At 45.3% G+C, this 26,391-nt stretch overlaps 1 protein-coding gene across 1 annotated transcript in view; it reads right to left on the bottom strand.

Annotated features, from left to right (window-relative positions):
* Positions 1-381: 381 nt before the first annotated feature.
* The window catches only part of LOC145358736 (spindlin-1-like), a 93,202-nt gene continuing 67,192 nt past the window's right edge, over positions 382-26,391 (bottom strand). Inside the window, exons 3-5 of the mRNA XM_080212990.1 lie at positions 14,027-14,277; positions 8,215-8,448; positions 382-1,121 (exon numbers count right to left, since the gene is read on the bottom strand). Of these exons, the coding sequence (XP_080069116.1) occupies positions 922-1,121; positions 8,215-8,448; positions 14,027-14,277 (685 nt within the window). The 3' untranslated portion in view covers positions 382-921. The remainder of the gene's footprint in view (positions 1,122-8,214; positions 8,449-14,026; positions 14,278-26,391) is intronic.

Here is a 26,391-nt window from a genome sequence, read left to right as displayed (position 1 = left end):
ATAGAAAAAGTGCGTCATAATGAAAGGATGCTTACGTGATAATCTCTATCGCAAGGGAGTCACTGCCTGTGTGGATCATGCCAAAGTTCATGGCAAATCAGAATATATCATCACAAAACAGATACCATTAAATTTGTTTTTTTCTGTTGAAAAAATGGTTCCTTCACACAATTTCTTTTCCGACTTTTGTCCTATGGGTTTCTTTAAATTGGCTCCTTTGCCATAATTTAGAAAACAGTTTTGATCCTGGGTAAACCCCACATACATGAATCCTTTCAAGAGTTCGGGATCTTTTCAATTGACTTTTGATTAAATTGGGCAGCAGAATCCTATTTCCAATCTTCTTCAAGCACCAAAATCTGCACCCCCCCCACCCCCCACCCCGGCTCTGCCCACCCTGCCCCTCATCACCAACCACCCCTTCAGTACCATCATCATCCTTAAAAGGTTTGCATTATTTTCGGTAGGGGGGCCTTCCAGACTCAGCCACTGGGAATGTGCTTGCTGCAGCCCTACATGGCCACAGTCACACTTGCCCACTTCTGGAAGCAAGGTTCTCCATCACTGGGAGGCTTCCCCCGGCTAAAAAAAGATCTCACCGGAAACCGACAATCCACGCAAGGTGTCCGACAGTGCTGGGACCACAGTACTCTAGAGTGAAAGACCTTTCCTTTGGCCTCACACAAGTCAGCTTTATAACCATGGAAGCTGCAATGGTCACTACGGCAGGCACAACAAACACCATGTGCACCAACTGCTGGGGATGTCAAAAGGGAAGAGACGGGGTAAAATTCCACCTCTCGAAGTCTCGAAAATAAACACATGGAGGGCTAACATAAAGAACACAAGTCTCTTCAGTTATCTGCTCACAGTTCACAGTAAAAATCTCTTAGTGAAGGCAATGGCAAGCGTTGCATGCAGCTAGGAAGTTTTGACCAAGTCGTACACATAAATGTGAAAATCGTCATCAAACTTGATGAAATAGACGGATGGTTTGGCCTGCACTTGGTGAATCACCAATCCCGTTCTCTTTGTGCTGTCCTCTGTGACATATTCCACCTGTTTCCCCACAAGACTTTCGATCACCTCCCCAGGCTCAGTTGGTAAAACTTGCTTGTTCTCTGTCACAAGAAAACACACAATTAAAATTTCATCCAAAGCCATGCATTGGGTCACGTCTACCGCAACCCACAAATATTATAATTATTGGCTATTTATCATCTTTCCACATTCCTGATGTTTAAGTTAAATACGTTAAACCACAATAAAGGCCCACTTCTCCATCGAGCCAGTCCTTCTAGTGCCAACCCAATTTAAGATCTGAATTTATATTGTGGCTTCAGTGTGACACTACTATGCCTTTAAGAAGTGTATTTTTAAGCATGTTCTCTGTAGTTATCACCAAGATGCCTAAGCAGATGTCCTTTCATTGCTGCTTAAATTATTTAATGGGTTTTTGTGTATTTTTAATCTGGGCCTAATGCACAGTCGTGGAGTTTACGACCTTTTGGGAATTGTTGGGGGGGGGGGGGTGGTGGGGAAGAACGATTGGCAGGTCCCCTTCACAAGAGTTCTTATTTTCAATTTTAGTTGCTGGCTAGTGAGAAGGTGTTTGACTTCCAGGCTGGATATGGTGTGTTTGTCTTTCACCCGGAAATTAGAAATTCTGCTGGCTAATTGGAAGCAGAGATTTTCTTGTCTTTCTGAGTGAAAATTTTGCTGTTGGTGGTTTGCTGGCTAGAGGCAAGTAATATCTCTTTCTCTACCTTGAGGTGTTGTAGAGCTTGGAAGCTCTGGGGCTGGGAAGTCAGAGTTTCAATTCTCTATCCAAAGGATTAATTCACAACAGGTGTTGCAGAGCTGGAAATTCCAGTGTCACAACAGCATTCTTATTTTCTGTGCTAAACATGAGACAGGTGTTTGCAAGAATGTTTGTGCTTGGAATAGCACATTGAGCTGTTAAGGTATATACAATATCAGGATTATTTTATTTCTTGTTTGTAATTAGAAGTTTTGCCACTTATGTGTTAACTGTATTCTTAAATAAACTTTGTTTGATAAAAGCTCCCTAGTGGGTTGTTTGAATCATATCTGGAGTGAAAATCTTATGCGTTTTTTTAATTCATTCATGGGACATGGGATTCGCGGGCTGGCCAGAATTTATTGCCTATCCCTAGGTGCCCTTGAAGGGCAGTTGAGAGTCAACTGCATTGCTGTGGCTCTGGAGCCACATTTACGTCAGAGCAGGCAAGGGCAGCAGATTTTCTTCCCTAAAGGACATCAGTGAACCAGATGGAGTTTCCCGATAATCAACAATGGTTTCATGGTCATCAGTCGATTTTTAATTCCAGATTATTGAATTAAAATTCCCACCACGGCAAATGGCGGGATTCGGACCTGGGTTCCCAGAGCATTAGCTGAGTTTCTGGATTAATGATCTAGCCATAATACCACTAGGCCATCGCCTCCCTCCATGCCAAAATTCAAAGTGCAACACTTATGGACTAGGCTGATTTCATTAAAAAACTTTGGAGTTTCTGACCTGGATTATAACATCACTAGCCTATATTTTCCCAAACATTTGTCATCTTTCACTCAAAGGATTTTTTAAAACATTGTTTTAAATTAACTTTTCACTTATTTGTATTGCTATCATCCTGCCCTACTTGCCTGAAAAATACTATAACAACACTCTGAGTTCATCATTTAGCACCAGTGATGTATATAACTTTATGCTGCTTCTTAACTGATGAATACAAATATTCAAGTGAAAAACTAAAGCTTCCTGACTAAGTGGTTTATAGGTGAATAAACATAGATGTGGAGATGCTGGCGTTGGACTGGGGTAAAACAGAAAGAAATCCCACCACACCAGCTTAAAGTCCAACAAGTTTATTTGTAGCGAAAGCCCCAAGCTTTCGGAACAGACTGTCCCTTCCACTCCCAGCCACCTGATGAAGGAACAGCCTGTTCCGAAAGCTTGGGGCGTTTGCTACAAATAAACTTGTTGGACTTTAAGCTGGTGTTGTGGGACTTCTTTCAATAAATATAGACACCTTACTTCTTGCAACATTTAGTGGAATAAAAGCAAATAGCCTCACAGTTTAAACCATCACATATAATACTGCTCAAGAAAATCAGGTCCATTAGAGGTGCTGTGCTGTCCATGATGTCTGATGAAGAAAAACAATTGCCAAATATAGAATGAAACCAGGTTCCATACAAACACGGCTGTATGTAGAGTACGGCTGGTCAGTATACGGTATGAATATTGCACCCAGTGTTTTAAGTGAGGTAAAATTTTATGAGCATAATTTTATGTGCCATCAAGAACTCCATAATGTTGCCCATCTCCATGGCGGCTGGAACCCTCCTTCAGACACAACTATTCCAATGCTCCCCTGGCCAACCCCACATCTTCCACCTTCAGTAAACTTCAGATCATCCAAAATTCTACTGCTGGTATCTTATCGCACATCCAGTCTTACACGCCAGCACTCCTACATCAGCTCACGGTCCCTAATGTCACGGGTGGCACAGTGGTTAACACTGCTGCCTCACAGTGCCAGGGTCCCCGAGTTCAATTCCCAGCTTGGGTCACTGTCTGATTGGAGTTTGCATGTTCACCCCATGTCTGCGTGGGTTTCCTCCGGATTCCTCCCACAGTCCGAAAGACGAGCTGGTTAGGTGGATTGGCTGTGCTAAATTCTTTCTCAGTGTACTTGAACAAGTGTTGGAGTGTGGAGACTAGGGGCTTTTCACAGTAGCTTAAGGAGGCCCACAATCAACAACTCAAGATGGATGAATCTTGGCAATGTTACTCGCATGCAGATACACATGCAGAGATTGTCATATACATTTTGCGGCAATTTCTTTCTTCAATTTATTATCCCCCTTGATGGGCTGCTCCAATATTCGTGCTTGAACCTTGGCACTTGAAGACAGAGGGGATGGTACCCGAGGTTTGCCCTCATTGTCACTCCAAAATGGCTATGTGGATCACTAAACAGCAATTCAGAGTCTAATCATTACCTGCTTTATTCTTCCTGAAGTAAAGGGTGGCCAGTGAAGGCACAGGTTGTGGATGTAGCTTGGAGGTTTTCAAACCTCTGTGGAATCACAGAATCCCTGTAATGCAGAAGGTGGTCATTCGGCCCATCGAGCCTGCACTGACAACAATCCCACCCAGGCCCTATCCCTGTAACCCCACGTATTTACCCTGCTAGTCTCTCTGATACTGAGGGGCAATTTAGCACGGCCTATCCACCTAACCTGCACATCTTTGGAACGTGGGAGGAAACCGGAGCATAAGAACATAAGAAATAGGAGCAGGAGTAGGCCATCTAGCCCTTCGAGCCTGCCCCGCCGTTCAATAAGATCATGGCTGATCTGTCGTGGCTCAGTTCCACTTTCCCGCCCTCTCCCCATAACCCTTAATCCCCTTGCTTATCAAAAACCCATCAACCCGCGTCTTAAAAATATTTAGCGAGGCAGCCTCCACCACTTCAACGGGCAGAGAATTCCAGAGATTCACCACCCTTTGAGTGAAGAAGTTCCGCCTCAACTCCGTTCTAAACCGTCCCCCCCCTTTATCTTGAGGCTGTGCCCCCTAGTCCTACTATCCTTTCTGAGCAGGAGCACCCGGAGGAAACCCACGCAGACATGGGGAGAATGTGCAAACTCTGCACAGTCTGTCACCCGAGGCTGGAATTGAACCTGGATTCCTGACGCTGTGAGGCAGCAGTGATAACCACTGCGCCTCCGTGCAGCTCAGAGAAACATCAAGTGACAAATTTTACCATACCCTGAAATTGCTTACATTTGTAGAATTTTCTTTAAAAGAGGAGAGGTCCCGTTTGTACGAAAGATTCTCTTCTGGATCTAACCCTGGATGTTGTTCCAAGCCAGCAGTCACAGATGTTATTCCCACCGGATCTGCATAACCCTATTGTGGCAGCAGAGGGCGCAGTGAATATGAGTTCTACAGGCTTCTTGCCAACAGGGATAATCGGATCAGCTACAGGGCAATCCTTCTGAGTCAGATGTGCTTGCCTGAACTGGCACTGTATAAAACACTGGGTGAGTCAGTCTGCCTTCGTTACTTTAGTGGGCAGGCTTTTTTTCACCACCAGAATGGATGGCAAGAACAGGTTCCTCCAGCATTCCAGGATCTCCCAAACATAACGTCAGTGCCTGCACGGAGGCAAGCACATACATATTCGGCAGCAGGCTTTCCGGTCCTCTCCAATAGGGGACCCCCAACCCCCCCTATGATTCTACAGAGATTTGAAAACCTCCAAGCTACATCCACATGGGAGATCTTCTGGCGGAGCAGCAAGTTCCACAAGCAGCTTAGTAGCATAACTGGCATTGTGCAAGGTCCAGTTCTTCAATGGCTGGGAGCTGTGTTCATGGCTGTCATTATCGTCCAGCTCGTCATTCGTCTTTTCTGATATGCCAATTCAGGGGTGGCACGGTGGTTAGCACTGCTGCCTCACAGCGCCAGGGACCCGGGTTCGATTCAGGCCTCAGGTCACTGTCCGTGCGGAATCTGCATGTTCTCCCCATGTCTGCGTGCGTTTCCTCTGGGTGCTCCAGTCTCCTCCCACAGTCCAAAGGTTGTGTAGCTTAGGCGCATTGGCCGTGCTAAATTCTCCCTCAGTGTAGCCGAACAGTGTGGTGACCAGGAGATTTTCACATAAACTCCATTGCAATGTTAATGTAAGCCTACTTGTGACACTAATAAATAAACTTTAAAGCAATAGTGACCACGGGGTGACTGTGTGAGGTTTGCATGTTTTCCCGTATCTGCATGGGTTTCCTCCCACAATCCAAAGGTGTGTGGGTTAGGCTTATTGGCCATGTTAAATTGACCCTTAGTGTCAGGGGGATCAGCAGGGTAAATAGGCAGGGTTATGGGGATTGGGTCTGGGTGTGATTGTGGTCAGTGCAGACCTGATAGACCAAACGGCCTCTTTCTACAGTGTAGGGATTCTATGATTCTATGAGCTGTGGGCTAACTTGGTGCAACCATAATCATCTCTGGAAGACATAAAAGATACTGGGCTTTGGTCTATGAAGAAACCTCCAATATTTTTGACACAATCGCAGATTTACAATACAGGAGGATCACAGATTAGGTTACAGCTAGCACAGCAGAGCACATCATCACTCTGGCCTTGGCAGCCAAAAGTAAAATACTGCGGACGCCGGAATCTGGAACAAAAACAGACAATGTGCAAAATCTCAGCAGGTCTGACAGCATCTGTGGGGGAGAGACAATAGAACAAACTTTTCAAGTCAGGATGACCCTTTGATTGAGCTCTGATGAAGGATCATCCTAACTGGAATCATAGAAACCCTGCAGTGCAGAAGGAGGCCATTCGGCCCATCGAACCTACACCAATAACAATCCCACCTAGTCTCTATCCCCATAACCTCTCATATTTACCCCGCTGATCCCTCTAACTATGCATCCTGGGACACTAAGGGACAATTTAACATGGACATGCACATGTTTGGATTGTGGGAGGAAACCGGAGCACCTAGGGGAAACCCACGCATGAAGAAAGAGTGCAAACTCCAAACTGGCAGTCACCCAAGCCGGGAATCGAACCCAGGTCTCTGGAACTGTGAGGCAGCAGTGCTAACCACTGCGCCACCGTGCCGCCCACAAACAGCTAGAAACATTGGCTCTACTCTCTCGCCACAGATGCTGACCCACTGAGATTTTACAGTATTTTCTGTTTATGTTTACTGCAGGCAGTTTGGCAAGCATTCATTAAAAGATTTCGCAGATACAGTTTTCTCGAAGATGGAAAAAAAAGAAAAAATTCTATGCCTTACCCAAACTGGGAGCAGAGTCGGATGGTAAGATGTTTCTTTTTGAAGATAGAGGAATCCTGAAAATGGTCCTTCAGTCTAGGAAAATAAACTTTTTCCCCTTGATAATGTGACCCCTCCGTTCCATTAACATTGAGCAAATTTCTCAAGTGTTAAATGCTTCAGTCTGATGATCCTTTCCAGCTGTTTTCCATACCGTCAATGGATATCAGAAGCGTGAATGTTCTTTCTGCCCCACTCACAATGGGGTGACTCATGCCCTCTGATAGTTTTCGATGATGCTATTACATCTTTAAGGATGTTTTTTTTTGAGGGTGATTATCCTCTAACCACTTCAATTGCCAAGGGGTGTGATTTGCCGCGTAATCTTTGACCTTCTATGCATTTTACAGTACATTCTCACTTTGCCTTCTCGAATCAATCACGTTAATTCTGCTAATCGAGAGGGCCAATCTGACCATTTCAGCTAATTACTGCTTAAGCTTGCCACTGGCAGTAAACTAAGTTCATAAGGTCATAAGATATAGGAGCAGAATTAGGCCATTAGGCCCATTAAGGGTGTCCCACCATTTGATCATGGCTGATATGTTCCTCATCCCCATTTTCTTGCCTTCTCCCCATAATCTTCCAACCCATTACCAATTAAAAAATCCATCTAACTCCTCTTTAAATTTACTCACTGTCCCAGCGTCCACCCCACCTTGGGGTAGCAAATTCCACAGATTCACAACCCTTTGGGAGAAGTAGTTTCTCCTCAACTCTGTTTTAAATTTGCTACCCCTTATCCCAAAACTATGACCTCTCGTCCTAGAATGCCCCACGAGTGGAAGCATCTGCTCCATGTCTACTTTATCCCTACCTTTTATCATCTTGTACACCTCAATTTGATTTCCTCTCATTCTTCTAAATTCCAGAAAGTTTAGGCCTATTCAATATCTCTTCATACGACAAACCCCTCATCTCTGGAATCAATCTAGTGAACCTCCTCCGAACTGCCTCCAATGTCACTACATCTTTCCTCAAATAAGGGGACTAAAACTGTGCACAATACTCCAGGTGCAGCCTCACCAATGCCTTGTATATTTGCAACAATGCTTCCTTATCTTTATATTCTATTCTCATAGACTAAGATGCAGTGAAACCAATGGTAACCACCACAAATCTAAGGTGCCTCTGATGCCAAATGCTTCATAAAACCAGGTGTATTTGAAAATAAAGATCATCGTTAGCTCTCATCACAGATACTGTCTGAACCAGGGACTTATTGCCAGCATTGGAATTTGCGCTTGAAACTAAACCGGAGTGCTCTAGTCAAACATTCATCCACCTTTGCGCGTGCAATTTTAATCACTAAATCTAAACATCATGTACCTGAATCTGGCAGGATACGGAGATCTCCCTCTTTGTAATCCTCCAGTAGCTGGTACATATACAGAACAGGGTCCTTTTCATATGTGATATAATACCATGTAGTCATAACAGGTGCACGCGCCAATACCATCCCTCGCCATTCGTTCTTCGATCCGTCATCCTTTTCAAACATGTGCTCGACTGCCTTGCCCACTATGAGCTCTGCCAGGTCACCGTCCATTATTTTTGTTCGACCTGTTGGAAAGCAGGAACCACAAATCAATCCGGTTATGGAATCGTACAGCACGGGAGACCTTGCAGGTTCATCTGAAGAGCAAACCGGTTACCCCCACTCCTCCAACTTTTCTCCACAGCCTTGCAACATCTTTTTTCTCTCCTTCAAGTACTTATCCAGTGCCCCTTTGAAGGCTCGGTAAGAAGTCACACAAGACTAGCTTAAAGTCCAACAGTTTATCAGGTGAACGAGCAGTATTCCGAAAGCTCGTGATCCCAAATAAACCTGTTGGACTTTAACCTGGTGTTGAGAGACTTCTTAGTGTGCCCACCCCAGCCCAACACCGGCATCTCCACATCATGGCTTTTGAAGGCTGCTATTGAATGCAACAGCCAATTACAGAATCATCATAAAATCCCTACAATGTAGCCTTAATATAGAATCTGTGCAGTGCAGAAGGAGGCCATTTGGCCCCTTGAGTCTATACTGACTCTCTGAGAATCTTACATACACCCTCTTCCCCCACCCTATTCCCTATTACCATGGCTAATCCATCTAACCTACAAACCTTGGGACAGTAAGCGGCAATTTAGTAGCAATCAGGCAGTGATTTCCTGTTCTTAACTACTGATTGGGTTAAAAAAAGCTTATGTCATCTTTGGTTCAGTGGCCAATCACTTTAAACCTCAGCCCTCAAGCTATTACCCCTTCCCTCATTGGAAACGATTTGCAATTGTTGTGCAACTGGCGTAATGATGTGGACCTTGCCAAATAATTTCCATTCCAGAAGGTAAAAGCAAAATACTGCAGATGCTGGAATCTGAAACAACAACTGAAAATGCTGGAAAATATCAGCAGGTCTGACAGCGCCTGTGGAGAGGGAATAGAGCTAATGTTATGCCTCTGGATGGCCTTTTGTCATCTTCAGTTAATCAGTTCTGTCAAAGGGTCATCCAGATTCAAAATGTTGGCTCTATTCTTTCTCCATAGACGCTGTCAGACCTGCTGAGGTTTTCCAGTAATTTCCGTTTTTGGTCCATTCCAGAAGTTGTTGGCTTTCTCGGGCTCCAGCTGAGTAGGAACCAACTAGAAGTTGGTGCCAGGAACCAACTGGAAGCAGGCACAAGCGGCCACTTGGGAGCTATGACCCCAAGTATCAAGAGGCTATTTTGCCTGTGGACAATCACAGCTGGGCACAGTCGTGTTCTTACTTGATGTACACATGCGCTTTCTGAGAAACTAACTTGCTGCTTCTGAACCCAATTTGATTGTGAAATATGATCTTTTGATGTTCGTCTTGTATGAAGCAGAGAATGGGTAATAACTATTGCACGGTGACACAGTGGTTAGCACTGCTGCCTCGCAGCGCTAGGGATCCGGATTCAATTTTCTGCTTGGGTCACTGTCTGTGTGGAGTTTGCACATTCTCTCCATGTCTGTGAGGGTTTCCTCCGGGTGCTCGGGTTTCCTCCCACAGTCCAAAGATGTGCAGGCTAGGTGGACTGGCCGTGCTAAATTGCCCCTTAGCATCAGGGGGACTAGCAGGGTAAATACATGGGGTGATGGGAATAGGGCCTGGATGGGATTGTTGTCAGTGTGGGTTCGATGGGCCTCGGTAGGTTTGGATTAGTTGGTTAAATATGTGGTGTTACAGGGATGGGACCTGGGTGGGATGCTGTATCAGAGTAAATGCAGACTCGATGGGCCAAATGGCCTCCTTCTGCTCTGTAGGCTTCTACGTTTAGGCTGTTCCGTGAATAGCTGATCTACTAAACCAAAGGCATGAGCAGGAATGCTCTTTCATACATAAACTTAACTCATCCCAGCTTCTACAGTGTGAAGGATCTTTACAGAGAACAGGAAAGAGTTTGAAGGATTATCGTTTATATCAGTAAGGACAATACATTCTGAACTCCAGTAAATTCTGCCGTGTTTTCTCCTGACTCAGTTCACATGTTGAAGCAAATGGCCTGCTGTGTGTTATTTGTCCATCTATCACAGGGAACCAGAGGTTATATAGCATCTCATATTTCCATTAGCAACATAATGGATTTATTACGTAACCTGACATGCTAACCTTCATCCATTAGGACATTAGAAACGTAAGCTGGGCCATGGAAGCTGTCATCATCTTGTACTTAACATAAAGGGCAGGTAAACAAGGTTTCTGCAGAGTTCCTAAATCATAAGGGGTGTCCCTAGGAGTGTTGCAGCAGTGATATCTAAATAAAAGGCGATTTCTTTTCTTGGGATTGCATTACCAAGATGGTCTAAAAATCTGCTTTCACAAACTCACACACACACAATTTGCTTAATAGCTCCATGGGCAAATGAAATACCTGGCATGATTTCACATTTTAGCATTGCTGTAATGACGCACTTCCAGAGACTTCATTAGAAGCACAAAAGGCATTTATTGATAAGAAAAACTGTACAGCAGCCAGCATAGCTTCCCTGGAAGCCCTACATCACTTCTGCCTAAAGGTGGACTCCAGCCCCTGGGTAATTACTCACTCTGCATCCCAATGGATCCCCCAAGTCAGGTGACCCTCACTCTGCTGTGTTGCCCTTAGAGAGACAATCATCACAACTGTGCAGTGGCATGTTAGCTATTCTTGGCCGGCAGTGGCACTGTCTTTAGTCTATGTACCAACACTATGCATAGTCCTGCTGCTGTGGGGTGCACTTGTTGAAGACAGGATAGGCCTCACCACCAGCACAGACAAAGTGGCCGAATGGCCTGTATCTTAAAGTTAAAGTTTATTTATTTATTAGTCACAAGTAAGGCTTACACTAACACTGCAATGAGGTTACTGCGAAATTCCCCTAGTTGCCACAGTCCAGCACCTGTTTGGGTCAAAGCGGCACACCTTTAAGACTGTGAGAGGAAACCAGAGCACCCGGAGAGAACATGCAGACTCCAAACAGACAGTGACCCAAGCCGGGAATCGAGCCCAAGTCCCTGGCGCTCAGGCATCAGTGCTAAACACAGTGCTGTGCCTATATTATAGATCACACGGCACTTGGTGTGCCCATCCCTCCAGCGTAGTGGATATCCACTGCCTAAACTCACACGAGCAGGTCAGCCATTTGAGAAAGACAACAGAGGAGCTCTCACAATGTCACACCCTGACATGGATCATGAAGGATCGGAAGGGCATAAGGGGGGGAGAAAATTGTCAGGAGATAAAACAACTTAATAAACAAAATTACGAGTGATTGAACGTTCAAGCACATGCTCCCCATGTCTCTGTGGGTTTCCTCCGGGTGCTCCGGTTTCCTCCCACAGCCCAAAGACATGCTGGGTTGGTTTACTGGCCATGCTAAATTCTCCCTCAGTGTACCTGGACAGGTGCCAAAGTGTGGTGACAAGAAAATTTTCACAGTAAGTTCACTGCAGTGTTAATCTAAGCCTACTTGTGGCACTAATAGATAAACTTCAAGAAACTCTAATTAGTTTCCATATCAGAAACAGTCCTGTACATTTGTGGTTCAGTGTTAGAATTCTCGCATACCACGCGGGAGGCCTCGGTTCGATTCACGGCCAATGCAAAGCCCCTTGTAGTTAGCACTGCAGCCTCACAGCATCAGGGACCCGGGTTCGATTCCCGTTTTGGGTGAGTGTCTGTGTGAAGTTTGCACATTCTCCCCGTGTCTGCATGAAGTTCCTCTGAGCGCTCCAGTTTCCTTCCACAGTCCAAAGATGTGCGGGTTAGGTGGATTGGCCATGCTAAATTGCCCCTTGTTGTCAGGGGGTCTAGCTAGCGTAAATGCACGGGGTTATGGGGATAGGGCCGGTGTGGGACTGTGCTCAGTGCAGACTCGATAGGCCGAATGGCCTCCTTCTGCATTATAGGGACGTTATGAGGGATTACTCATGGCTGCTTTGACTCACATAAGGTCTACAAATACAAAAAGCACAAAAGTGGAAGATACCAACAGGCAATTAATGCAGAATGGAACATAGCTACTGCTTAAAAATGTCTACTGTAACTCAGCCAGTAATGATTTTTCATTGCACTCCCCTACCCCTCCCTCCAGGGGCTACAGTAAGTCACAGCATCAGAAATGTGAACCAGATCTTAAATTAAATCAACTGCCACAGCACACACAGATGGGACGTGTAAATTTCAGTTCAGAATGTTCAGATTTGCATGGCTTTACACCACAGGAATGCAAATCTTAAAAGCAAAGCAGTGAAGATTGGAGGTTTTAATCTGCTAACAGTGGTTAACAGCCTTATTTAACTAGTATTGCTTTTTTTAAAACTTTATTAATTAGTCACAAGTCGGCTTACATCAACGCTGCAATCAAGTTACTGTGAAAATCCCCATGTCACCACACTGCGGTGCCTGTTCGGGTACACTGAGGGAGAATTTGGCATGGCCAATGCTCCAAACCAGCATAACCTTCGGAGTGTGGGAGGAAACCAGAGCACCCAGAGGAAACCCTTGCAAACACAAAGTGAACATGCGGACTCCTTTACCGCGCTAATTCCCTTAACCTACACATCTTAGGCACTTAAGGACAATTTATCATTGCCAATGTACCTAACCTGTACATCTCTGGACTGTGGGAGGAAACCGGGGCACCCAGAGGAAACCAACGCAGACAAGAGGAGAACGTGTAGACTCTGCACAGAAAGTGACCCAAGCCAGAAATCAAACGCGGGTCCCAGGTGCTGTGGGGCAGCAGTGCTAACCACTGTGCAACCTCACTATGGATATGAATCCAGGGTACATGTATAATGGAGATCACCAAGCTCTCCAATGTATTTGAAGTGTTATCTGGGACTCTCCAACAATAGTGAACATTGAAGAAAATCTATGCAAACTCATTTTGGATTTGGAGCATAGCACTCTGGAACTGCCTCCACCTCTTCCTTCCTTTAAGATTCTCCTTAAGCTTTGAGTCACTTATCCTGATATTGCTCCATTAAGTTTTGCTTGCCACTACTCTTGTAAAACATCTTGGGATATTTTCCCATGACACGGTGACACAGCTGCCTCGCAGCGCCAGGGACCCGGATTCAATTCTGGCCTGGGATCACTGTCAGTGTGGAGTTTACGCATTCTCCCTGTGTCTGCGTGGGTTTCCTCCGGGCGCTCGGATTTCCTCCCGTGTGCTGGTTAGGTTGATTAGCCATCCTAAATTGATTCGCGTGTCAGGGGGATTATAAAATCATAGAATCCTATGTGCATAAGGAGGCCATTTGGCCCACTGAGTCTGCACTGAACCAGAATCCCATCCAGGCCCTCTCTCTATAACCCCATGTATTTAACCTAGCTAGTCCGCCTGACACTAAGGGCCAATTTATCATCAGATTAGGAGGGTAGATATGTGGGATTAGGGGGATAGAGCCTGGTGGGATTGTGGTTGGTGCAGACTGGATATGCTGAATGACCTCTTTCTGCACTGTAGAGATTATATGATATGAAAGGTTAGTGCTGCTGTTGTAGACTAAGAGAAGTTTCTTTTAACTTCACAAATCTTTTGAACATGGATGGGAAGCGGGTTTTTGAAGCTGTTTGGGTTTAAGCAAAAGCTCAGGCACAGTAAAAGTGCAGAAAAACGTTAGGGCAGCAATTAATCACTTACCACTTTTATCGGGCAGAATTTCAAGACCAGAGACTCTTTCATCTTTGAATAGTTCAATCCCGTACACGCAGTCGAATTCATCATATTTGACCAAGAAGAGCGAGGGGTTAACTGGCAGCTGGTCCAGAACGGTGCCTTTCCACTGGGTAACCACTCCAGTCTTCTCCCTCCATCCATGCTGCACTTTACTGCCAACAATACTGCGCTGTTTATAGGCCACTGGGTCACTTGAATCTGCTTTGGTACGCTTCCTTAAAGTTAAAACACAACAAAAGCAATAATAATTTTGACTGGTTCCATTTCATCACAAACCTTCCTCAGTAATAGGCCAACCGCAATTGAAACATTACTTAAAACACCTTTATTACAGTAAGTAGTCTCACAACACCCAGGTTAAAGTCCAACAGTTTTATTTGGAATCACGAGCTTTCGGAGCACTGCTTCTTCCTTAGGTCAGACTCACCTGAGGAAGGCGCAGCACTGCGGGCGGCAGGGTAGCACAGCGGTTAGCACTGCTGCTTCACAGCTCCAGGGTGCTAGGTTTGATTCCTGGCTTGGGTCACTGTCTGTGTGGACTTTGCACATTCTCCTTGTGTCTGTGTGGGTTTCCTCCGGGTGCTCCAGTTTCCTCCCACAGTCCAAAGGTGTGCGGGTTAGGTTGATTGGCCATACTAAGATAATTGCCCCTTAGTGTCCAGGGATACGTAAGTTAGAGGGATTAGTGGGTATGATATGTAGGGATATGGCAGTAGGCACTGGGTAGGATTGTGTTCGGTGCAGACTTGATGGGCTGAAGGGCCTCTTTCTGCACTGTAGGGTTCTATGATTCTATGGCTTTAACCTGGTGTTATGAGACTTCTTACTGTGCCCACCCCAGTCCAAGGCCTCCACATCACCTTTATTACATAGATGACAAGACTCAGCTTCATTGCCAACCCAACTGGTTTTATGAGTCTTGCACCTTACATAGAATTGGATTTGATTTATTTATTATTGTCACATGTATTAGTATACAGTGAAAAATATTGTTCCTTGTGCGCTATAAGCATATCGTTTCCAGAGAAGGGAAGGAGAGAGTGCAGAATATAGTGCTACAGTCATAGCTAGGGTGTAAAGAAAGATCAACTTAATGCAAGGTAGGTCCATCCAAAAGTCTGATGGCAGCAGGGAAGAAACTGTCCTTGAGTTGATTGGTACGTGACCTCAGACTTTTTTATCTTTTTCCCAAAGGAAGAGAGAATGTCCGGGATGTGTGGGGTCCTTGAAACAGGCCATCTCTGCTCAACATGAGCCTCCCCGCTCCCCGCCTTATTTCATCTTATGTCGTTATTCTATTCTTTGCTCTCCCATTTGCCATTCGTCACAACTACTCCTTGTAGTACTGAGTTCAATATACTCGACTGAAGGCATATTGCCTGAATTCCTTTATGGGTTTATCAGTGACTACACTCTATTTAAAGTTTCTCGTTTTGGAGGCATCAACAGTGTCTTCTCCACATCTACATCATTGAACCTTAAAGACTTCTATCAGGTCACCTCTTGCATTTTCTTTTAAAGAAGGAAAATTGTGCAAGGTTACAGGGGAAAGACTGGATGACACTCAGTGAATTTCTCCTGTGAAGGACCAGCACTGACATGACGGGCCAAATGACCTCTTTCTGTGCTGTAACTGTTCAATGATTCTACGCACCTAGGATCCCAAATGTGCTATGGATCTCTAATGTGCGCCTGGAACTAAAGATGTTTGACACCCTGGTATCCCAGTCAAAAGGAGGAACCTGCGGGAATGCAGCTCAGTACCACACGTGCATCGTTCACAAGAATGATCCTGAGAGTTAAAAGCTTGACATTTGACGAGCATCTGAGGATTCTAGGTCTGCATTCGACAGAGTGTAGAAGGATGAAGGGGTGTGGGGGTGGTTGAATCTCATTGAAACTTACAGAATACTGCAAGGCCTGGACAGAATGGATGTGGGGAAGATGTTTCCATTAGTAGCAGAGATTTGGAACCTAGGGCACAGCCTTCGAATACAGGGACAACCCTTTGGAACTGAGATGAGGAGGAATTTCTTCAGCCAGAGGGTGGTGAACCTATGGAATTCATTGCCACGGAAGGCTGTTAAGGCCGGGTCATTGAGTGTACTTAAGACAGAGATAGATATATTCTTGATTGCTAAGGGGATCAAAAGTTACGGGAAAAAGGCAGGAGAATGGAGTTGAGAAACTTATCAGCCATGATTGAATGTCAAACTCAATGGGCCGAATGGTCTAATTCTGCTTCTATATCTTATGGTCTTATGGATTGGCTGCCCTCATTTTGGAGCTCAAAATTTTGAAGCGGGACTTGAATCCCCAATCTTTGATAAAAAGGGGAGAGAGCACTACCCACTGCTGACATGGCTAGCCTGCATTGCCTTGTTTAATGACTCGTGAACCTACCAGTTAGAAAAGACACCTTCCACAAACAATGCATCCATGCAAATGTCCCATGTAGCAGCATGGGGCAAACATGGAACAGAGATCGCTGGTCCACCCTATATGTTCCTTATATGGTCTTCTATTCCAGTCTGGTCTGATCAGACCAAGTGACTTAACTTACACTGGCTTTGGAGTCAGTCAATGTGAATCCAATACTTGAAAGAAAATATCATCAGATTACCCTTTCATGAGGTCTGAGTGCCACCAGCAAGACCAATATTCATTGCCCATCCCAAACTGCTCTTGAACTGAGTGGCAGTTAAGAGTTGACCACACTGCTATGGGTCTGGAGTCACATGTAGACCAGACAAGGTGAGGACGGCAGATTTCCTCCCCAAACAAACAACAATGGACAATCTGGCATCATTAGACTTTTAATTGCAGATATCTAAAGTTAAATTCAAATTTCACCACGTGTCATGGTGGGATTCTAACTCAGATCCACAGAGCATTTCCTTGAGTCTCTGGCTTATTGGTTGAGTGACAATATCACTACGGCACCGCCTCAAAATTGTAGAAATTACTCCTCATCTCCATCCTAAATGGTCTACCCTGTACCCTCAGACCTATGACCCCTGGTCTTGGACTTCTCGCACCTTCGGGAACATCCTTCCTGCATCTACCATGTCTCGTCCTGTTAGAATTTTACGGGTTTCTGTGAGAGTCACCTTCATTCTTCTGAACTCCAGTGAGCACAATCCTAACCGCCTCAACCTCTCCTCATATGTTCTATGCAGCTAAAGCTAGACATCCGGGTTTAAAAGCAGGCCAAATTTAAATAGATTTAAATGTGTAGAGTCACTGTGTCACTTATCACTGTGCTGTGGTCTGGTGAAGTGTTGAACGGTCCCACCATTTCAAACATCTGATCTTGAACCTAACACTGTGCAAGGTTCCCATAGCGGCAACGTGTGTTGGGAATGAGGGAACAGAAAGTGGCTTCTGTCCACAAACCAAGGTGTTAACATACTCTTCAAACGAAATGCTGAATACAAGATAGCAGAACTTTTTTTGTTAAAAACTTTGGGTGTTACAGCCACAGAAAAAGAGAGAACCTTGAGTTCACAGATCCCACTATTGGGCCTCCGCCAACAAGCAGCTAACACCACAGCAAACAAAAAGTGAACCAACCTTGGGAACTGGCTTCTGTTACTACTTGGTAACCGTCTCCATAGCAGCAGAGTTGCCAGGGCTTAAGTCCCCAGATGCAATACCGACTGACGTTACCATGGGATTCCCATCTCCTACTTACAATTTAACTCAATTTCATATTATGCAAAGCTTCCCGTGGGCTAGGGTTTGCTTCGAGTTGTCACAGCGTCCAAGGCTCAGTGGTTGGCATTCTCATCAGTCTGAGTCAGCAAGTTGTGCATTCAAGACCCAAAACAGAGACATGAACATAAAACATCCTGGCTGACAGTCCAGTGCAGTACAGTTTGAGGACTCTAGGTCTGTACTCGACAGAGTTTAGAAGGATGGGGGTGGGGGGGGGGATCTCAGTAAAACTTACAGAATATTGAAAGGCCTGGATAGAATGGACGTGGGGAAGATATTTCCATTAGTAGGAGAGATTAGGACCAAAGGCACAACCTCAGAGTAAAGGGATGACACGACACTTTAGAAACAAGATCAGGAGGAATTTCTTCAGCGAGAAGGTGGTAAATCTATGGAATTCATTGCCACAGAAGGCTGGGGACGCTATGTCATTGAGTGTATAGGGATCAAAGTTTATAGGGAAAAGGCAGGAGAACGGATTTGAGAAACCTATCAGCCATGATTGAATGGCGGCACAGGCTAGACGGGCCGAATGTTAGAATGCAACCTGTGACAACTTTGTATTGGATGTTAAGTGACCAATGGGAACAAGATGCAAGGGTCAGCTGACCCAATAAACCATGGAACCAATTACAGAGTGATTAATAGTCAGCTGACCACCTGACTCACTATAAATAAGAACCTGTATGGAATTGTGGGGAGGTTGGACCTAGGGTGAGGCCCTAAGTTTGGAGTAATGGAGTTTCTTTATTAAATTTGTATTTTGGCAGTCACCCGAGAGCATGATCGAACCCGGGTCCCTGGTCCTGCAAGGCAGCAATGCTAACAATGTGTCGCTGATTGTGGTCCAGCCTCACAATGTTAGGAATCTGCAGTTGGCTTTTGGTGGCCCCTGGGTTTTTGAGGAGATAGTTGAATTGTAAAATGCCACTGTGCGCCCACCGCTCTTTTAAGATGCTCCTTGGCCAAGCCTTTGGCCATCTGCTCTACTATCTCCTTATTTGGCTCAGCATCAAGATTTTATTTGATAATTGCTCCTGTTAAGTGTCTTGGAGCTTTGTAAATGCCAAGTTACTGTTGAGTCTTGATTTAAATCGAGCCACACTTCTGCATGATTCAAGACGGACACAGCGTGATAACACATCTGCTGTGATCCAATTCTGGCATTGGGTTAACAGCCCAGCGCTTACCAAGGATCATCCAGACTCAAAACGTTGGCTCCATTCTCTCTCCACAGGTGCTGTCAGACCTGCTGAGATTTTCCAACATTTTTCCATCTTTGTTTCAGGTTCCAGCACCCGCAATATTTAGCGTTTAGCCCAGTGTCAAACTGTACACAGGCGCACTCAAAAACCTGTGGAGTCTCCTACCCTCTTCTGCGGGCAGTTTACAATTCAACTACTTTCTCGAAAACACAGAGGCCACCAAAAGCCAACCACATTGTGGGGCTGGTCCACAAAATGGTGGCACAGTGGTTAGCACTGCCACCTCACAGCACCAGGGACCCAGGTTCAATTCCTGGCTCTGGTCACTCTCTGTGCAGAGTCTGCCCATGTTTGCTTTGGTTTCCTCCAGATGCTCCGGTTTCCTCCCATAGTCCGAAAGATGTGCGGGTTAGGGTGGATTGGCCATGTTACATTGCCCCTTAGTGTCAGGGGGATTAGCTAGGGTAAATGCATGGGAATAGGGCCTGGGTGGAAGTGTGGCCGGTGCAGACTTGTTGGGCTGAATGGCCTGCTTCTGCCTGTAGGGATTCTACAATTCTATCACCTCCCCTCCATACCACAGGTTTCATTTCAGTTTCAGCTTCAACTTGACAAGAAAGTCTGAAATTAAATTCCAGAGTAGGAAAATACCAGCAGGATGGGAATATAAATTTCTGTCCAGCCATCTCAGGGCAACTTCTCGAGACAACACAACAGCTGCAGTGTTAAGCGAGTGCGAAATTAATAGGAGTCGGAAATTCAGAACACCACAGCAGTTTCGATTTTGCCGTCTAGTCTTCCACTGCTGTTATGGCTTGCCGGGGGGAGGGGGGGGGGCTAATTATAACGTGACAAATGGCTGGGTAGTCGGCAACAGAGGGGAAAGAAGCGAAGGGGGATTTCTACAGTCCGAAACCATCCTAATCCAACACCCACGCGCAAATACTTTTCACCAGGTGGTCACTGGAATCGTACGATCCCCACAGGGCAGAAAGATGCCCTTCAGCTCCATTGAGTCAACACTGACTTTCCAACAGGATATTCCACACAGGCCCTATTTCCGTAGTCCCACGTATTTGACCCCCTCTCCTCCAAACCCACACAGGTAACCTTAAGGTGAGAGGAGAAAGATTTAGAGGGGCAACTTTTTCACACAAGGGTGCCTGTATGGAATGAGCTAACAGAGGTGGTGGTAGAGGCGAATACATTATGTAAAACGCATTTGGGCAGGTACACGGATAGGAAAGGTTTAGAGGGATATGGGCCAAGTGTAGGCAAATAGGACAAGTTCAATTTCGGAAACCTGGTCGACATAGATGCGTTGGGCCAAAGGGTGTATTTCCGCGCTGTATATCTCTACAACGCTATGACTCTATAACATCTTGGGACACTAAGGAACAATTTAGCATCTCCAATCCTCGGGAATAATCATCATCAGCAGGAAACCCCCATGAAATCTGTCTCCAGGGACACTATGATCAGCTAATGTTTACGTGTTACATGGCTAAAACCTGATCACCAAGCAAAACCCAAACATTAAACCTGGAACTTCCCGAATAACTTTATCTGAATACTGCAGCACCATACCACTTAACCTCAAATGAGCCTGGACGTGCCTGGCTTACAAGCATCCCTGTGATTATTTCTCAGCTGTATCAAATTACATCAATTATCCATTTTTCCATCTGATCCCATCTTTGTGAAGCTCCTTGGGGCATTTTGCTGCCACATAAATGCAAGTTGTTGCATTATATCAGGGCAAGTAAAGTTTGGAGTGAGCGGCATTGTGGAGAGAAGTTTATTTATTTGTTAGTGTCACAAATAGGCTTACATTAATATGAAAATCCCTGAATCACCACACACCGGCGCCTGTCAAGGACACTGAAGCAGAATTTAGACAATGACCCAAATCAGGAATCGAACCCAGGTCTCTGGCACTGGGAGGCAGCAGTGTTACCTGCTGAGGCATTGTGCTGGTGTGCTATTTAGTTTAATTATTATTGTCATAAATAGGCTTACATTAACACTGCAATGAAGTTACTGTGAAAATCCCCGAGTCGCCACACTCCCACACCGAGGGAGAATTTATTATGGCCAATGCAACTAACCAGCATGTCTTTTGCACTGTAGGAGGAATCTGGAAAGCCCGGAGGAAACCCAGGCAGACATGAGGAGAATGTGCAAACTCCGCACAGGCAGTAGCCCAAGATGGGAATCGAACCCAGGTCCCTGGCGCTGTGAGGCAGCAGTGGCACCGGAGCATAGATTTTAAACTGACAAACACTTAAGTAATTAAACAAGAAGACTTGACAGCTGGAGTTGGCAGGGTTTAGTCTAAATTTTCTGTTCAAATCCTCACTCTGCAAGAAAGGTGTGAAATGACTGGAGTGCCAAGCAAAACACTCAAAATGTCATTGAGGCAGAGTTGGGAAAGAAATCTCACTTTCAGACTTGCCTAAGGCAGTGAGAAACCAAGCCAGACACCATAATGTGAATTAAGGGCTTGCTTTTGTATCTCCCTCACAACTCCACCCTCCCCAAGTATTACAGATCTGCACGATGGCACAGTGGTTAGCACTACTGCCTCATTGCGTCGGGGACCCGGGCTCGGTTCCTGGCTTAAGTCACTGTGTGGAGTTTGCACATTTTCCCTGTGTCTGCATGGATTTCCTCCTACTGTCCAAAGATGTGCAGGTCAGGTGAATTGGCCATGTCAAATTCTCCCTCAGTGTACAGGTGTCGAGGGGATTTTCAGAGTAACTTCATTGCAGTGTTAACGTAAACCTACTTGTGACTAACAAATAATAAAACTTTAAACTGTGTTGCAGATCTATTCCAATGGTTTACTACACCCATTTCACTTGTGGATTGTCTCTCCACTGTCAGGGTCGTTAGCTGCCTGATTTGTAACCAAAACGGTGTGATTCTTTATCAGCGCGTGATCCAGGACACCCTGGGCAAAATACTACACAAGTCGGAAATCCGAAATAAAAGGCAGCCTTGGCTGAGTGATTCTTTGGGCTTTGAGTCAGAGTTAAGTGGGTTCTAAATCCTATTCCAAAGATTTGAGATAATCCAGCTGTCACTTCAATGCAGTAATGAGGGAAGACTGCATCATGGGGAGTGCTCCTTTTTAGAGTCAAGAGTCACACAGCACAGAAGTCACGCTAATCCTATTTTCCTGCACTCGCCCCATAATCTTAAATGTTATGATATTTCACGTGCTCGTCCATACATTTTTTTTTAAAGGTCATGAGATCTCCGGTCTCCACTACCTTCCCAGGCAGTGCATTCCATTCAAGGGGAGGTGAAACTATCACTGGACTATTAATTCAGAAACCCAGTTAATGATCAGGGACCCAGGTTCGAATCCCGCCACAGCAGATGGTGGAATTCGAATTCAATTTAAAAGATCTGAGAGTATGAATCGCACGATGAAACCATTATTATAAAAACCCATATGGTTCACTAATATCCTTTAGGAAAGAAAATTTGCTGTCCTTACTTAGTCTGGCCTACATATGATGCCAGAGCCACAGCAATGTGGTTGACTCTCAATCACCCTCGGGCAATAAATGCTGGCCAGCCAGCGATGCCCATGGCCCGCAAATGAATAAAATTCCAGATTCCCACCATCCTCCGAGTGAAATGCATTTTTCTCAAATCCCCTCTGAATCCCCTGCCCCTTACTCTAAAATTATCCCCTCTCATGATTGACCCCTCCACCAAGGGAATAGATGCTCCCTCCTTCATCCTGTCCACATCCCTCATAATTTTATACATCTCAATCATGTCCCTCCTCATCCTTCTCTGTTTTAAAGAAAGCAATCCAAGTCTAACCTGTCTCTTTGCTCCATGCCAGGTTCCATCCCGGTGAATCACTTCTGAACCCAGCTCTAGCAAATCCTTGCAATATGTCAGGACATTTTGAATGAGGCGTCAAGCGAGGCCCTGTCAGCCAACCCATAAAATTCCATGAAACCATCTCAAGGACAGCAGCAGTGCCCTCCCTGGACTCTATTCACCACCACCCCTCAACCGACATCATAACATCTCTACAATGCAGGAACGGCCATTTGGTCGTTGAGTCTGCACCGACTTTCTGACAGAGTATCCCAACCAGGCCCACTACCTGACACTATCCCCGTAACCCCACACATTTGCCACGGCTAATCCACCTGACCTACACATCTTGGGACACTAAGGGGCAATTTAGCATGGGCAATCCACCTAACCTGCGCATCTTTGGACATCAATAAAACAGAATCTGCTCATTATCTCCTACTGGAGCCATATTTTGCGGAAATTGATTGCCACGCTTTCTACATTACAACGGTGCCTATGGTGTAAATAAACTTCACTGGTTATAAAGGACATTGGGAGGTTGCAAGAGACGCATCTGTCTTTTTTTAAAAAAGATACCAGATGTCCAAATTTTGAAATTAGAAACCCAGCTTCTCCACTTCTGTTACGAATTAAAGGGCTGTACTTATGTAGAACCTATCATATTGCAAGTCTCAAAGTACCTCACATACAATGAATTACTGTGATGTGAAAGGATTTATTATATTGACAATTGTCATGGAAGTTTGCACACAGTGCAACATGAGAACTGTCAGATGCCAAAGATGAATTAGCTTGCAAGCAGCAAAATGCCAAAACTACTTGGATCAGGCAGCAACTGTTGAGAAAGCAAGAGGTAGGCTGGGGGGGGGGGGGGGGGGGGGGGGGGGGGAGAGATCCTGGGTTAGACACTCTCTCTCAGAGAGTTGGTGCAGATTCAATGGGCCGAATGGCCTCCTTCTGCACTGTAGGGATTCTATGAAAATTTGAAAAGTATTCCTCAAACTAAGCAACGTCTTAGAACTCTTCACGATGGGGTGGGGCAGCACATTGGCACGGTGGTTGGCACTGGCGTCTCACGGCACCAGGCTCCCAGGTTCAATTCTGGCCTCGGGTCACTGTCTGTGTGGAGTTTACACATTCTTCCCATGTCTGCGTGGGTTTCCTCTGGGTGCTCAGGTTTCCTCCTACAGTCCAAAGATTAGGTTGATTAGCTATGCTAAATAGATCGTTGTGTCAGGGGATTAGTATTTGATTTGACTTATTACTGTCATGTGTATTAACATAGTGAAAAGTATTGTTTCTTGCACACTACACAGACAAAACATACCGTTCATTGAGAAGGAAACAAAAGAGCGCAGAATGTAGTGTTACAATCATAGCTAGGGTGGAGAGAAAGATCAACTTAATGCAGGATAGGTCCATTCAGAAGTCTGATGGCAGCAGGGAAGAAGCTGTTCTTGAGTCGGTTGGTACGTGCCCTCAGACTTTTGTATCTTTTTCCTGATGGAAGAAGGTGGAAGAGAGAATGTCTGGGGTGTGTGGGGTCCTTAACTATGCTTTGCTGAGTGGGAAATGTAGACAGAGTCAACGGATGGGAGGCTGGTTTGTGTGATGGATTGGGCTACATTCACAATGTTTTATAGTTCCTTGGGCAGAGCAGGGGCCCATACCAAGCTGTGATACAATCAGAAAGAATGCTTTCTATGGTGCATCTGTAAAAGTTGAGAGAGTCGTAGCTGACATGCCAAATTTCCTTAGTCTTCTGAGAAAGTAGAGGCGTCGGTAGCTTTCTTAACAATAGTATTGGCATGGGGGGGGGGGGGGGGGGGGGGGAATCAGGACAGGTTGCTGGTGATCTGGACACCTAAAAATCTGAAGCTCTTGACCCTTTCTACTTCGTCCCCATTGACATAGACAGGGGCATGTTCTCCTTTACGCTTCCTTAAGTTGATGACAATCTCCTTCATTTCGTTGACATTGAGGGAGAGATTATTGTTGCCACACCAGTTCACCAGATTCTCTATTTCATTCCTGTACTCTGTCTGGTCATTGTCTGAGATCTGACTCACTATGGTGGAGTCGGCAGCAAACTTGAAAATAGAAGTGGAGGGGAAGTTGGCCGCACAGTCACTAACTGTATAAGGAGTATAGTAGAGGGCTGAGAACAGGCTTGTGGGGCACCGATGTTGAGAATGATTGTGGAGGAGGTGTTATTGCCTATCCTTACTGATCATGGTCTGTTCATGATCCAGTCACAGAGGGAGGTACCGAGGCCCAGGCCATGGAGTTTGGAGATGAGTTTCGTAGGGTAAATGTTTGCGGTTCTAGGAATAGTGTCTGGGTGGAAATGTGGTTGGTACAGGCTTGATGGGCTGAATGGCCTCCCTCTGTACTGTAGAGATTCTATGATAATTTTATTCGAGATTAACAAAATAACAGAGTGGGCAACGGAAGAACCCATAATGGGGAGAGGGAGGGGAGGACCAGTCAAAATGCAGGGTTTTTTGGGTGGTTTTTAACAGCAGGGGTGCAGTGAACAAGGCAAGGCAGTTTTGGGTGCAATGACTACTCTCCAATGGTATAATTGATCCATAAATAGCATCCTGAAGCAGACTGTGCTGCAAGAACAACATAGGCTGGAACTTGCTTCAATGGACTGGACTGTCAAGATCTATACAAAGGCCATGTTTCACGCTTCACATTTCCCAATTGTTCAGCTGATGTTCCTTTGAAGTGCTGTGATTTAATTAGGCAAATGCAGCAACCATTCAGTCCATTAGTGTAGCAGGGCTTCTTCGAACTTTGAAGCTATGATTAGATCAGTAGGAAGATGGTACTTTCAACAATGAAGCAGTCCCTCGTTATTACCTTGAACTCATGGCCCAGATTGTCTCACATCTTCAAATCACATCATTGCAAGCTTACACATCACACTGAAGCAAAAGTGCCACCAAATTATTACTGCCAATAACCATCACATGTAGGCCAGACCAGGACGGCACTGTGGCACAGTCAGGGACCCAGGTTCAATTCTGTTCTCGGGTGATTGTCTGTGTGGAGTTTGCACATTCTCCCCGTCAGTGTGGATTTCCTCGGGGTGTTTGCACATTCTCTCCGTGTCTGCGTGGGTTTCTTCGGGGTGCTCCGGTTTCTTCCCACAGTCCAAAGATGTGAGGGTTAGGTTGATTGGCCATGCTAAAAATTGCCCCTTAGCGTTGGGGGATTAGGTCTGTAAATGTGTGTGTTTATGGGGATGGGATTGTTGTCGGTGCAGGCTCAATGGGCCAAACTGCCTCCTTCTCCACTGTAGATGCCATGATTATATAATTCCTTAAGCTTCAAATCCCTCATTAATAGAAGACCCTTTTTGATAATTGCTAGTCCAAGTACACGGAGTAAATTAGATCTTTTGGTCTGGGATCACTGTGCAGAAATAGCAGAAGTGACTGAAATTTTACTTGAGCATTAGCATGCCGTAATTCCTGTACATGTTAAAGTGATAATGGATTACAGTGAAGGTCACTGCCTTTCTCATTTAACACTGTGCAGTACAAGCTCAAT

The sequence above is a fragment of the Carcharhinus amblyrhynchos genome, chromosome 26 (genome assembly GCF_965287045.1).
Source record: "Carcharhinus amblyrhynchos chromosome 26, sCarAmb.v2.hapA, whole genome shotgun sequence".
Classification (NCBI taxonomy): Eukaryota; Metazoa; Chordata; class Chondrichthyes; order Carcharhiniformes; family Carcharhinidae; genus Carcharhinus; species Carcharhinus amblyrhynchos.
This window is presented reverse-complemented; position numbering and strand designations above follow the sequence as displayed.